Source organism: Heterodontus francisci, chromosome 18, assembly GCF_036365525.1.
Source record: "Heterodontus francisci isolate sHetFra1 chromosome 18, sHetFra1.hap1, whole genome shotgun sequence".
Classification (NCBI taxonomy): Eukaryota; Metazoa; Chordata; class Chondrichthyes; order Heterodontiformes; family Heterodontidae; genus Heterodontus; species Heterodontus francisci.
This window is the reverse complement of record NC_090388.1, coordinates 68,864,054-68,879,961: the sequence shown is the minus strand read 5'-3', so window position 1 is coordinate 68,879,961 and position 15,908 is coordinate 68,864,054. Positions and strand designations below refer to the sequence as shown.

At 39.8% G+C, this 15,908-nt stretch overlaps 1 protein-coding gene across 1 annotated transcript in view; it reads left to right on the top strand.

Annotated features, from left to right (window-relative positions):
* nampt1 (nicotinamide phosphoribosyltransferase 1) overlaps window positions 1–7,273 on the top strand; it is a 72,869-nt gene extending 65,596 nt beyond the window's left edge. Inside the window, exon 11 of the mRNA XM_068050936.1 lies at window positions 5,254–7,273. Coding sequence (XP_067907037.1) covers window positions 5,254–5,364 — 111 coding nt within the window. The 3' untranslated portion in view covers window positions 5,365–7,273. The remainder of the gene's footprint in view (window positions 1–5,253) is intronic.
* The last annotated feature ends 8,635 nt before the right edge of the window (window positions 7,274–15,908 follow it).

Sequence of the window (15,908 nt, the reverse complement as noted above, 5' to 3'; positions counted from 1 at the left end):
GAGGTAGCACAAGACTTGTTGCAGATTATGCACCAGGGGATGTAGCCAAGTGATGGATGATAAATGAACAACACATTGGTTGAAGTCTGTTGTGGTGTGCCCCTGTTAATTATTTGAATATAGGCACAAGAGGAGAGATAACTGTTATTTGCCAGTATTAAGTAATGTGTGAGGAAGAACGTAGGAGCACCAAGATTAGTAGTTGGAGAAATAGGTTGTAGAGGCAGTTTAATGCAGAGAAATATGAAATAGTACATTTTGTGTGTTGGTGAGGGGGGGTGGGTGGAGAAGAGAATTGGAAGAAATTTCCAGCAATATTATTAACAGAATGGAACAGAGAACCAGGAGGCAGATACATGCATCTTTAAAGGTGAGAGTGCAGGTAGAAAAGACAAGGGGAGAAGGGGTGGTGGAAAAGACAAATGAGATTCTGTGTGTATTTATATATACTGGCGTTGAATATAAAAGCAAGGAAGTGATGCTGAATTTGTGTAAGCTATTATTTGAGATGTTGAGTATGGCCAGTAGCTTTGGGCAGCTGATTACAGGAAAGATATTGGAGCCATGGAAAGAGTGCACTGAAGGTCGCATTCTAACAGTGAAAGGCTGAATTATTTTTCTTCGTTGAAACAGGGAAGGTTATCGGGAGATCAACGATTCTAAATATTTTAGGGCTAAATAACTGTCTCCAGTGGTTGGTGAGTTGGTAGAGTGTGGGGAGTGATGGTGGGCATAAACTATTTCCCTCCATCTACCCCCTCCCCATTTCTTGACTTATGTATTATCTTTCCTGATGGACCAGAAACCAAACGTCTCCACAAGCATTCAGTATTCCAATTTTATGCCAAACAATTCCTATCCTCTCAGCTCCTCTCTGGATGCATATATCTGCTGTCCTCACTACTGTATCCACTCTCCTCTGCTCTATGGTACCCTGTACCATAATTCTCCTTGCCTCTCCAATAAGATGATCTTATTTACCCAGGCAGCCCTCTGCCCCCGATTGAGCACCTTCTCCGAAGCATCCTGAAATGAGAATAGTGCTGTTATTGCTGCCTACATGCCCTTGCTCCCTTGTCTATCTGTACACAGTCCTACTTCTATTTGATAAACTGTCGATGGGTTTTAAACCACATATAGCACCATAAGCAGATTATGGCACTATAAGTGCTTTCAAAATAAATTAGCAACGTGGAGCCCTGAAGCCTAATCTGTTCAATTAGATTATGGCTGATATGTACCTCACCTACATTTACCCTGACTTTGATCCTGAATACCTTTACCTAACCAAAATGTATTGATCTTTGTCTTAAAAATTTAAATTGACCTAGCATTCAGAGCTCTGTGGTAGTGGGAAAATATGTGAAGGTTTTCTTGATTTCACTGTTGAATGGATTAGCTCTAAGTTTGACGTTAGAACATAGAACAGTACAGGCCCTTCGGCCCACGATGTTGTGCCGACCCTTTAAAACGTTCTGTTCCCTTGTTCTCAATTTCCTATCAAACAATAGTTTCTCCATATCTATTCAATTGGATCACCTTATTTTATTGATTAGATCAGCTCAAATATCTAAATTCAAGAAAAAACAAACCACACTTCAACCCTGTGTCCTTCTGATGAATCTGTGCAGTACCTGCTCCAAGACTCATCTTTCCTGAGTTTGGTGTCCAAAACTGAACACGCTATTCAAAATAAGGTCTAACAAAAGCCCTGTACAACTGCAGCATCACTTCTTCACTTTTTTCTTGTATTCCAACCCCTTGAGATAAAGGTCAGCTTTCTATTTTGATTACCTTTTGTACCTGTGCACTAGTTTTTGGTGATCTATACCCAAGGATACCTAAATCCTTTTACTCCTTCACAGCCCCCAGTCTTTCACCATTGAGAATATTCCAGTTCGTATGCCCTCACACATCTATCCCACATGTGCAATAGTTTTGTCACTCTTGGTCTGTCTGTGTCCCTTTGTAACATCCTGCTCCCGTGTATACCACTTACTGTGCCTCCTAATATAGTGTAATCTGCATCCATGGATCTATAACTGCTTCATTCAAGTCATTTTTTCTGTTGAGAAGCTGAAGCCCCAGTTTGTCAGCAAAACTAGGACAGGCTGAGGGAGGAGCATTAAATAGGAGTAAGACTGGGTGAGTCAACAAGAATGTGGGCAATAATGCATCCACCAAATTGGCCATGGCCCTCGGGCAACTTCCCGTTTGCCTGTTGAGTAGCAGCAAGCAGGAACTGCAAAACATTTTGCAGGTGAGGGAGCAACAGGAGTGGGAATTATGAGGAAGGGAGGGAGAAGTTGGGAATGTACAGTATTTGGAGGGTTAGGGTGAGAAATGAGAAAGGAAAGTTGCTTCATGTGAACAGAAAAATGGTGGGAAGGGATGCATGTGAGGAGAAATCTTCCATTAACCTCGCCGACTCCGATTTGGGGAAGGTCTTGTTTAAAGTAATTGCAGTTTAACTGGGTTTCCTTAAAGTTGTGGTTAAACCTTCAAGGAAATCCATTGCTGTAGTTTTTTTTTAAAAAAACATTTCTACCTTACGTATGGAGGGTTTTTGTTATTTTGAAGACGCTCCTGTTGATTAAATTTAAAATTTCTCTTTCTTAAAAAAAAAACTGAGACCCTCTTCAGGAAATGCTGCCCATCACTTGAAAAGCTGGTTGCTGTGAAGTTCAGCAAGGCTCTGTGCGCAGAGTAGTAGCCAGAGAGCGAGACATTATGTAGGTTTATTTAAAAAGATCATCAAGGAAGCTTCGGGATAGTGCAAAACACGAATCAAGAGGCCATTTTCAAAAATAGAACATTGCTGCTGTCCAAATGTAGTTATGGTATTAAAGTAGGCACTTTGAATCAATTGCTAGCACTCGTGACTAAATGTAGCCTTTTTTTTACTTTCCTGAATGCAGTTTGGGAATGGATCTGGATACCTGATGCTATGAGCTGCTAAGGTTTTCATGATGTATTAATCTTCATTTTGGGAGCTTCCATTCTTAATGTTGACAAAAATTACTGAAAAATCGCAACAAAGGGATGCAAGGTAGTTGGTGTCAAATGTAAAATTTGCATTATGTACAGAGATGTGTGTAGGGTTAACATCTTGAGCACTGTCAAGAGAAACACTTTTTTTTTAAAGTGCACAAAGAAAGGCAGATTTTTAAATGTGTTTTCCATTGTAATTGCTCCATTGATCTCTATCTTTTGAAATTGCTTGGTTAGCTTAGTATTTTTCTTAAAGCCAATCTAGTGTTAAAAATCTTGTCCTCAACTGAGATCTTTCAGTCATTTTCCAAATTTAAGTATAGCCTCCTTTCTTATAAATTAGCCTTTCAAAAATCTTTTTGTCCTTCTTACTGGTGCTTTTTGGTTAGATCATTTTGCATATAATTGTGCGGTCAGGAATTTCTTAGCACTACATCTAACAAATTGTAAATCTGTTATAGAAGAACGAGCATATGATTTCATTGCATATGAAGAACCAGAGAACCGCACCCCCACCCCCCCCCCCCCCCCACCCACCCTACACCGCAGTATTGCTTAGTAGACCTAAGCAAGTTCTTCTGCATTACGGATGTTATAAATGAAGAGCATCAGACTATGATTAAACTATTTAATGTATCACCTCATTGCAGTAACAAAGGTTTGAAAGCAAGTTGCCAGCTCATTTGTTTGCAGAACAACATGGTCAAGTATGGTTGCTGAGAAGTGTCCTTGTCGTCCCTCAGATACCCTTTTTCAAAAAAACAAGAAATTCTGCAGATGCAGTTTCCCTTTTATTCTTTCCAACAAACATTATTGTAGCTTCCGAGTGGCTTGACCCTTCCATGGCTGTAGATTGTTTTAGTAGATGTGTTCAGTGATGGTGTTGCATCATTTTGAGCACAGAAACCACTGAGTTTTCCTTGCCCAGTTGGGAAACATCCTTCTGTATTTGAAGGTTTCAAGCAGACAAATGCTTATGAGGACCTCTATCAAGTTATCCCCTTCAAGCAGAACTAATGATTATGATTGCAAAATTGATGAACAGTAAATCACAACATGGGAAATGTATCTTAAACTCAATCTGATTCTAGATAAATATATCTACTTAAACATTGTTTAATGTTAGAGTGACAGAGGAGTTTTTGTTCTCTTTTCAATACTACATTGTAAAAACTTTACCACAGTCAGTTCCTTTGTGAGGTACTGCTGATGCTCTCTAAATAAAATACCTATCACTTAGTATGCTAAGTACCTAATTATTTAACTGATTCTGGAAAACTGGAGGGAAATTGTCAATAAGGTAGTAGCAGTGACAAGCTAGTAGCTCAGAAAGAAAGGCCAAGAGAGTCATAGTGAATTGTTAATGCTGAGTTAGCTTAGAAAAGATGGGATAACAAATGTGGAATGAGAAGGAAGAACAAGTGCAATAATGTAAGGGAAACATCATTTCCCAAGCACTTTGCACGTTGCACATCTGACTTGAACATGCCATTCCTTCTTCGTTTAGTTGATGTCCTGTAATTCCCTACTCAATTCTAGGGGCATAATAAAGGAGTGTAGCAGTTCAAGGAAACTGCCCTCTGCCACCATCTTGACAACTTAGATTTGGCCTTGACAGTGCCACTTGGGTCCCAAGAACAAATAAAAAGATCGAATGAATGGGAAGTTATTGCAAAAATGTCATGTGTTGCTTGTTAGAGGCATGATTTTAGTGTGAAAGCAGAAATGTAAAATAAGAGGATAAGAATTGAATATAGATGGGACATTAGTGAGAAAGAAAGACTCACATTTCTACAGCACCTTTCATGACCACCGAACATCTCATCACTTTACAGTTGTTGAAGTACTTCTAAAGTGTAGTCACTGTTGTAAAAAATGCGGCAGTCAATTTGCACCCAGCAAACTCCCACAAATAGCAATGTGATATTATGAGTTTAACGTCTCATCTGAAAGACAGTACCTCTGACAGTGCAGCACAGGAGTGTCATTTTTGTGCTTGAGTCCTGGAGTGCGACTTGAACCCATAACCTTGTGACTCAGGTAAGTGTTCCCCACTGAGTCACAGCTGATAGACCTATCAGGAACAGTTGGATTGAAGTGTGTCTCCTTAAGATTCAGGCATGTAGCAATTTGTACATTACTAGCTTGTAACTATGTCTGCCTTTAATAAATTTTGTTGATCCACAGTTGGAAAGGCAGCACTGTTATTTTCTGAACTTACAATCTGTTGGTTGTATCTGACTTTTAAATGTTCTTTTACAGGATCTGCTGCATACAGTTTTCAAGAATGGCAAAGTTATAAAGAGCTACACTTTTGATGAAGTGAGGGAAAATGCTCAGCTGAAGACGAGCAAATGTGGAGACCTTCCATAAACCCAAGTTCATGTCAAGTGTGTATATATATATACACACACACAATGATGTCAAGTCTGTTGCGGGTTCAATGCACAGATGTATATATCATAGCCGTTTTAAAATTTACCTATAAAGTTGAAAAAATTTATAACAGCAAATGACAGTCAACTGTACCCTGATCATCCAGTGCAGTTTGCATTTTTAACTAATGCTTGCTGTACACAGAAATTTTAAAAATGTGTTGCTTTGAACAGCTGCTGCTTGTATTGTAATATGTAAATTGTGGGGTATAATAATTCAGAATTATGAAAATGTGCAAATGTTGGTCATGTATTTGGACTGGATAACCTACTTCAGTGAAAAATTTGGCCAATATTGGAAGTAATTTAAATATATATTTTTAGTGTACATATAAACCAAACTCCTTTTCAATCTTCCTGTTTTTGAAGTTTTTTTCTTTTAATGGGGTTCTATTTTATAATTCCAGACTCTGTTCCAGTTTGGGAATAAGGACAGTTTTGCAGAATAGGAAAGTATATAGTTGTGGTAGTTGTACAACCATTTGATATTCTGGTGAACAAAGCCATTTTTGCACACGAATGTGTTTAGATTTTGAGGGGATGGGTAGTTAATAGTGCACTTTTTTATAGACCTATTTGCGTGCTGAAAAATGTAAGCTTTTTAAGAACATAAACACTGACGAAAGAGAGGTGACTAACCACAACTAAATTTGCAGTTTGATGGAACAATCAAAAGTGAATTTATTCTTCAAGGACTTTGTAGTTTTGTCAAGTATATCCATTAATTTTGATTAGCCTTGCAATGCAAATGGTGAGTGAGCCTACAGCCTTTTATTTCTTCACGTATCCAAAATTGATGGGAAGGACCCTTTCTTTGAGATGCCAAGTTTATTTTGCCTTTTTTCCCTCCTTGGTACAATTTGAATTCAGCTAGTTCTCCCCCAAAAAAACGTTTCTACAATGAGGTAACAGATGGAAAGGGAAATTAGTCACATCAGTTAGTATACCACCCCAGTAGAACGTCCAAGTAAACCCAATCCCTCTTGCAATGAAAGTATAGATTTCATAACTCGTGTAGAATCAGCCTTTAAATTTTACCTTCCATCCTTTTTTTTATATAGAAATTCAGTTCCTGAGACACTTGTATGCACCATTGGTGTGGTATATGCTTCATGTGTTCTGTACTGTTTCATGTCCCCAGATTTGGTTGATTTTCATGTTTTTTGATATTTCTAACTGTAGCAATATACCTAAATAGTAAAAGATAGTTAGACTATGCAATAGGATTTTTTTTGATCGTGTCAAGTGAACATCATGATTCCATTCATCTGTGCTGAAATGGGTTGAGCAGAAATTTTTAAGGGGGAAGGTCCTGAAAATAAGGTACTTTGGATGTGGTGAATTCTATTGTCCTTTCTCCCCTCCCAGCATAGAAGCTGTGAGGCAGAAGGACATTTGCTGTGGTTCAAACTGATTACAGTTCGATGGTTCTTCATATTTGAATGGGCACAAATAATCTCTGATCTAGGGCTTCCTTTTGCTGCTGTTATTGCAGTGATCATAACTTCTGTGTCCAGGGGGGAAAAGTGCAAAGAATGTTATACAGCTGTTCAAAAGCAACTGGGAACTAAGATCAAATAGTACATTAAATAGAGGAAGCGCAATGGCAAGTTGTCACTGGAACATTCAAAAAGAATTTACTGTATTTTTGTTTAATACAAAAAACCCACCATTTGAAATGTTTTCAAACAAAATGGCTTTTACATGATTTACTATTTCCAAACTGGACTGCTTAACACTTCTAAAATAAAAATAGTTCAACTTGGATTATTCCAAAGTGAGAAATGTTACTGTCTTTACCCTCCAGATTTAAATAATTTGTGTGTGAATAAATGTGTTAAATGAAAGTCCCTCGAAGATCAATTATTGTCATTAGGTAACCTTGCTGTTCCAAGAATTGTAGATTTCTCTGGAAAATAATGAGTTCAGCAGTGTGTCAACAATTCGGTATCAGGTTTTGATAATGAATGTCAAAGTTATGGGGTTGGATAAGTGATGCAAATCTTCACAGTCCAACTTGATCTGATAATTGAATAACCATAGGGAGAAACTGTCGGAGACAAAAAAGCACATCAGTTATCATAGTAGTAAAGTGAGCAAAACTTCCAGTATACCAATCAAATTTCACTTTTATATTTCAAGATGTTGCTGTAATTTCAGTCTCCATGGTCCTAGCAGGCCCGAAGAGTTGTAGCAATATTGATACAAGCCTTGTCATTTTGAATTCTGTTAGCTACCTGATGATGATACTCACCTGTAAATGAATTAATTAACAGAGCAACATACCTCCCACCTGATCGAGGAACATCTCTTTCTGGGGGTGGTTTCCAAGTGGATGTTGTTGACCCGATTTTTCAATGCAAGAAGCTATATTGGTTGAATGCACCTTGTTAAAACTCTTCAGTGGAATGATATTGAATACCTTCTTGCCTATCCTTGAAAAATTCTTGTAGGATTGTGTGTGACGACCTATTTCCCATATAGTTTTAAATCCTGTTTAGCTGGGATATTGGTTACATCAGTAAAATTCTGCTGAGCGTTTGCCCTTCCACTTGTTACATAAACTGGTCTACAATTCCCTAATGTCTTATTCCATTTGAAGTTGTTAGTTATCTTATATAGCTCCTTCATTTTTAAAAATATAACCCTTTGATTTCATTGAGTATTCCATGGTGTACATTATGCCTGAGGACTTTTGAATAAAGTTTTAAGGCTTTGATTTTACACAATGTATGCTTACTGCTTTTAGAGCAAAAAAACAATGTTACTGCATCTGTAATTCCTGTTGCAGCTAGCCACGACACCACCTCTGCCGACCCAAGCAAAAGGCTTGCACCCGTCAGAGACCGAAAGCCCTTGTATTCCGAAAGTATTGCTGAAGCACTTGAAGCTTTTTAAAAATTATTTCTCCTATAAATTTTGCTTCTCCCTTAAAATCTATCTGGACAATATCATTTGTAAAAACATTTTTTTCAATTTCTGTCAACAACAATCTAGCTATTACATTTGGATTTACTGTTGGCAATATGTTCTCTAAAAGCACAAGTGAAATTCAGTGTCCTCCTATCTTGATAAAGTAGTGCAATTCAGCTGAAGACACAGAATAAAGGCATAATTTTTTTTATTCGTTCGTGGGATGTGGGCATCACTGGCTAGGCCAGCATTTATTGCCCATCCCTAATTGCCCTTGAGAAGGTGGTGGTAAGCTGCCTTCTTGAACCATTGCAGTCCATATGGGTTAGGTACACCCATTGTGCTGTTCGGAAGGAAGTTCCTGCAGTGATGTCCTGGAGCTGAGATAACTGACCTCCAACGACCATAACCATCTTTGGCGGCACAGACACGATGGGCCAAGTGGCCTCTCTCTGCCCTAAACTTTCTATGATTCTATGATCTTCCTTTGCGCTAGGTACGACTCTAACCAGTGGAGGGTTAGCCCCCCGATTCCCATTGACTTCAGTTTTGCGAGGGCCCCTGGTTGCCATACTAAGTCAAATGCTGCCTTGATGTCAAGGTCAGTCACTCTCACCTCACCTCTTGAGTTCAGCTCTTTTGTCCATGTTTGAACCAAGGCTGTAATGAGGTCAGGAGCTGAGTGGCCATGACGGAACCCAAACTGAGTGTCAGTGAGCAGGTTATTACTAAGTAAGTGCCACTTGATAGCACTGTTGACAACACCTTCCATCACTTTACTGATGATTGAGAGTAGAGTGATGGGGCGGTAATTGGCCAGGTTGGACTTGTCTTGCTTTTTGTGTACAGGACATACCTGGGCAATTTTCCTCATTGCTGGGTTGATGCCAGTGTTGTAGCTGTACTGGAACAGCGCGGCAGGTGCTGGAGCACAGGTCTTCAGTACTATTGCCGGAATGTTGTCAGGGCCCATGGCCTTTGCAGCATCAAGTGCCTTCAGTCGTTTCTTAATATCTCAGAGTGAATCAAATTGGCTGAAGACTGGCCTCTGTGATGCTGGGGACTTTATTTTTTTTTTATTTAGAGATACAGCACTGAAACAGGCCCTTCAGCCCACCAAGTCTGTGCTGACCAACAACCACCCATTTATACTAACCCTACATTAATCCCATATTCCCTATCACATCCCCACCATTATCCTACCGCCTACCTACACTAGGGTCAATTTACAATGGCCAATTTACCTATCAACCTGCAAGTCTTTGGCTGTGGGAGGAAACTGGAACACCCGGCGGAAACCCACACAGTCACTGGGAGAACTTGCAAACGCCACACAGGCAGTACCCAGAACTGAACCCAGGTTGCTGGACTTGAGGAGGATGATGGTGATTTCTTCAATAATGGAAACATTAATCTCTGTCAAAATACATATATTTAATAGCCTGGATTGTGCAGTCAGTAGTGAAGGATTGGCACCTGCCATTCACTACAGTTAAGGCTGCCCACAGGCTTTTGAGTGACAATTTGCTGTCAGGTGTCTGATTCAGCACAGCTCCCTCTCCAGGGGATCTGATATGTGAACAGGGACAGCAACAGCATTTCTCTTCAACTAATCATTGAAGAATCCTTGCCAAGACACAGTTTGAACCAAGAAGTATAAAGTAGAATATTCTAACTTGTTGTAAAATCATGTAAGGAAAGAGAAATAGAAGGGGAAAGAAAGATAGGCTTGAGAGATAGGACCAAAAGTTTAAAAAAAAATAACTCCAATTAAGTTCTGAAGGTATGATACTTATAGTCAGAGTTATACAGCACAGAAACAGGCCCTTCGGCCCATCACGAAATTAAATTAAATCACACTTGTAAAATTAAATTTTCAGTAGCAGAAAGGTTGGTTTGCAGTAATTAAGACTTACTTAAAAATTTAACATAACACCTGAATATACCAGCCCTAACTTTTTCCAGTGTTCTTGCGTGGATTTCAATGTTGACTATCAGCAAGGTACCAGTGTAGTGAAGCTTGTGGAGGAGCAGGACAAATCGAACTACTGTTTATCTGCACATGTGGGGACTCCAGAAGTTGCTGTCTGATTTACTCCATAATAGTGAGCACTATGATTCTCAGTTATTTCTGTCCAACCCAGTCCACTGAATTTTAGAAGATCTTGGACTACATTTTCCTTAAAATTGGATTTTGAGTTGTGAACTGAATTAGTTTGTTACTGAAAGCTATAGTAGATGTGCTGTTTGCTCACTGGACTTAACTGTTGTGTTGGTCATTAATGACCGAATAGTATAGAGGAATGGTGGGCACAGTTTTAAAAAGAAAAACACAATAGCCCGGATTTTGCTGTGGCGGCGAAACTCTTACTCCACTTAAACTGATAAGGATGTTGAATCCCCACAAGCGCAGAATAACGTGGAAATCCAAAAGTGTCTAAACTCCATAGGATATGCTGTAGAGGTTCCCACAAACTGCAATCTCCATTGCAATCATGATTTAACAAAAACATCCATTTCTACAGTGTTCGTCTCGTTGTAAAAATCCTTGACAAAGTTGCACCTTGTTGAATGAGGTGTAACTAGATTTTTAACTTCAGAATTACTGCTAAACACCCTCGCAGGCCCTGAAAAAGTAATATTTGTGGATTGTCAATTTTTTCCATAATCCATATTTCAATGTTTTAGAGTTTGTTTCTTTGGATTAATATAGAAGTTAAAATCATTTATTTTGCTATCTGAAAATTTAAAGGTGAAGGATATTAACTGATTTAACTTCCTGGTTTGCTCTGTGAATATTTTAATGTGATTGATACCTTACCTGCTGCTGCACACCAAGACATTGCTTTCACTTGGTGCCAAATTTAAACTCCCTTCAGGAGTTGGGTAAACCATGACATCATTAGATCTTTGACAGCTTTCCTAGATGTCTACAGCGCACACACATATTGAAAAACAAAACTGTTAACTGGGGAAAAAAGATTTTTGATGTCTAGCTGTTTCGTCGGAATAGAAGGAATAATAAAATAACTCAGTTTGTCATGTTCTGTTAGGAAGTTCTTCGGTTTGGTAAGGTGTCCCAGAGTCGAATACTCAGATGCCACTCAATGTCTTTCCAGGTGACGTTGATGCAGTCTGTGATGAGTAGGCTTTCAAGGCAATTCAACTGCAGCAGGCTTCACATAGGTCTTCCATCAGGAGTGTAGCAACAGGTCTACTTAGATCTTACAGCAGCAGTATAGCAGTAGAAGATTTCTTCAGATTTCGTAAAACAGAGGAGGCAACAGAAATCACTTGATGCAGGGATTCTTCAGAGACAGGAAGCAATAGGAATCTTTTTTTGAAATAATGGGTTTCTTCTCAAGAGATGCAGGATTCCTTTACAGAGAGAGGTAACTCTTTCTCTAGGTCTTCCTCGCCGATCTCCAGGCAGTTCAAAGCCAAATTTCAAATGCCTGCTCTTTATCCAAGTCGCTGGCTTTTTAAGGGTCTGAAGTGAAAACAAAATCTTGCAAAACAGGTCACATGTCCAGACATAGAGTCTCCCTTGTCATTCAAAGAGTTGCTCTGAGAAGGTTAAACCCCTTGCTGGTTTCCTTGAAATTGTCTGCTTTCTTGTCCTTGTATACAAAGTCAGCTTCCTTTCAAAACTTGCAAAAATTTCAGCTATTTGTAGGTGTCTATGCCCACTGAAAAATCCTTTTTCAGTTTTTAAGAAACACAGCATTCTAAATTTTTAATACAAAAATTAAAACCTTGTAACACCGCTTCCCTTGGCGAAATGAAGTGCTATTTATGAATGTGTTTCATTACAATGTAAAAACAGAAGTTAACATTTTAAACATATTTTTGCACTGCTGCCCCCATTTCTTTTCTTTCTTTGGCCTCCTTGTCTCGAGAGACAATGGGTAAGCGCCTAGAGGTGGTCAGTGGTGTCAGTCGCTGTGAGGCAACTATGGAGTGACCTCTCCATGGCGCATGCCTGGGCGAATGTATGGAGGTTGAGAGTTGCCCAAGCGTCAAAACCCCCCTCTCGGCCTTTCTGGTGGGGTCCAAAGGAGTGCAGAGCACGACGTTTGGCACCGGTATGGCTGCAGGAACTGCCGGAAACATGCCAAAGGTGACACATGACCGCCTACGGGGTTCCACTCCGGATTTTCTGTTAGGGTTTACTCCCTTAGCCGTGGTCTCTCCCCAGACGCCCACAAGGCAGCTGTTCATTTGACAAATAAAACAAGTTAGGGTTATACCCTCATAACCAAAAAATACTTGCTGCAGTCAGGTGGGAGTTGAACAGTGCAAACCACCCTCACCAGGTGGCCGTAACCAATTGGGGGCTTGTCTGGGATCTGAACTGCCAGACAAACGGGAAATTTGGAAAGCGGGAGGGAAAATTGACCTCTAAATTGTGGAAGGGTAAACAAACAGGTTTTCTTGTACTCTTCTGTTTTCCTCTACAGTGCTAGGAACAAAAGAAATGGCCACATTTAATGCTAAGGAGTTTGTGCAGCAGGGAGAGATATCCCATGATACAAACATACGAACACGAATTATGAGAAGTAGGCCATTCGACCCCTCTAGCCTGCTCCGCCTTTCAAGAAGATCATGGCTGATGTGTGTGTGTCTGGAATTCCACACTCCCATCTACCCACGATAACCTTTGATTCCCTTGCCTAACAAGAATCTATCTACCCCCACCTTAAAATTATTCAATGACCCTGCCTCCACCACCTTCTGAGGTAGAGTGCTCCAAAGTCGCACAACCCTCAGAGAAAAAATTTCTCCTCATCTCTGTCTTAAAAGGGCAATCCAAATTTTAAAATGGTGCCCCCTCGTTATGGACTCACCCACAAGAGGAAACATCCTTTCCACATCCACCTTGTCAAGACCATTCTTGATCTTATGTACTTCAATCAAGTCTCCACTCACTCTTCTAAACTCCAGTGAAAACAAGCCCAGTCTGTCCAACTTTTACTCAAAAGACAACCCGCTCATTCCAGGTATCAATCTAGTAAACCTCCTCTGAACCACCTCCAACGCATTCATATCCTTCCTTAAATAAGGTGACCAAAACTGCGCACAGTATTCGAGATGTGGTCTCACCAATGCCCTGTATAACTGAAGCATAACATCCTTACTTTTATTTTCAATTCTTCTCATCATAAAGGATAGCATTCCATTAGCCTTCTTTATTCATTGCTGTACCTGTATACTAACTTTCTGTGACTCATGCACTAGAACACCTAGATGCCTCTGCACCTCGGAATTCTGCAGTCGTTCTCCTTTTAAGTAATACTCTGCTTTATTATTCTTCCTGCCAAAGTGAACAACTTCACATTTTCCCATATTATACTCCATCTGCCAGATTTTTGCCCACTCACTCAACCTTCTATATCGGTCTGCAACCTCCTTATGTCTGCTTCACAACATACTTTCCTACCTACCTTTGGGTCATCTGCAAATTTAGCTACCATGCCATCGCTCTCCTCATCGAAGTCATTGATACAAATTGCAAAAAGTTGAGGCCCCAGCAGAGACCCCTACGGGACTCCACTCGTCGCATCCTGCCAAACAGAAAATGACCCATTTATGCATACTGTTTTCTGCCAGCCAGTCAATCCTCTATCCATGCTAACCTGTTACCCAAAACACCATGAGCTCCTACTTTGCGCAATAACCTTTTATGTGACACCTTGTCAAATGCCTTCTGGAAATCCAAGTACAGTACATCAACAGGCTCCCCTTTATCCACGGCACATATTACTCCTTCAAAGAACTCCAATAAATGCATTGAACACTATCTCCCTTTCACAAAGCCATGCTGACTATTCCAGATTACCTTGAGTTTTTCGAAGTGCCCAGCTATTGCCTCCTTAATGATCGATTCAAACACTTTCCCCACGACAGACATCAAGCTAACTGGCCTATAGTTACCTGCTTTCTGCCCCCACCCACCACCACCCCCCCCACTTCTTGAATAGAGGGGTTATATTTGCTAAGTTCCAGTCTGTTGGAACCTTTCCAGAATCTAGCGAATTTTGAAAAATTAACACCCATGAATCTACTACCGCATTAGCCACCTCTTTTAAGACCTTAGGATAACCCCATCAGGACCCGGGGACTTATCAGCTTGCAGCTCTATTAGTTTACTCAGTATCGCTTCCCTGGTGATTATAATTTCACCAAGTTCTCTCTTCCTTCCACCTCCTGATTTACAACTATTACTGGAATGTTTTGTGTATCCTCTATAGTGAAGACAGAAGCCATTTCCTTATTATCTATTAACTCCCCATTTTCACTCTTTATAGAGGACCAACACTCACTTTACTTACTCTTTTCCTTTTTAAATACCTGTAGAAACTCTTGCTATCAGTTTTTACATTTCAAGCTAGCTTCCTCTCATACTCTAATTTCTTTCCCCTGATTAACCTTTTAGGCATTCTTTGTCATTCTTTATATTCTGACCAATCATCTGAACTGCCACTCAGCTTTGCGCAATTATATGCTTTTTCCTTAAGTTTGATGCTTTGTTTAACTTCTTTAGTTAACCATGGATGGTGGGTCCTCCCCTTAGAATTTTGCTTTATAGTCAGAATAGACTTATCCTGAGTATTCTGAAATATCCCCTTGAATGTCTGCCACTGCTTCTCTATTGATCTATCTCCTATCCAGTTCACTTCAGCTAGCTCAGCTTTCATGCCCACATACTTGCTCTTATTCATGTTTAAATACTAGTCTTAGACTCACTCTTCTCTCTTTCAAACTGGATGTAAAATTCAATCATGTTGTGGTCGCTGCTACCTGGAGGTGCCTTTACTCTGAAGTCATTAGCTAATCCTGTCACATTACACAATACCAAGTTTAATATAACCTGCTCTCTGCTTGGTTCCAGAACGTGCTGCTCTAAGAAACTATCTCGAAAGCATTCTATGAACTCTTCATCCAGACTACTATTGCCAATCTGATTTTTCCAGTTTATATGTAGATTAAAATCCCTTTGGCACAAGCACCCAATATTTTTTCTTGTATACTTCGTCCTACATTATAGTTACTGTTAGGGGGCCTGTAGACTACTCCCCCTACTGACTTCTTTTCTCTACTATTCCTCATCTCCACCCAAACAGATTCTACATCCTGATCTCTTGAACCAAGGTCATCTCTAACTATTCACTTCAACATTCAGGACCTAATCCTGGTCATCCTGCAGCCACATGTCCGTAATGGCTATCATATATTTATTTACTTCAATGTGTGCTATCAGTTTGTCTACTTTGTTATGAATGCTACATGCATTCAGATATAGAGCCTTTAGTTTTGTCTTTTTGTTATCTTTGTAACATCTAGTCTTGACTGTATTACTACCAGGTGAGGAGGAGTCTAGGGGTTCCCTCTCAGCCTATGCCTGGTGTAACCGTAACAGAATTTAATTTTTAAAACACCGTGTTTTTAGCTTCCCCTCAGTGAATCCTGCTCCAATTGTAAGACAAAGAAATCAATTCAGGCAGGTTTCCTTAGATTTTAAACAAGAAAGGTAGAAGTTTATTAATCTTAAACTCTAATCCAGTTACC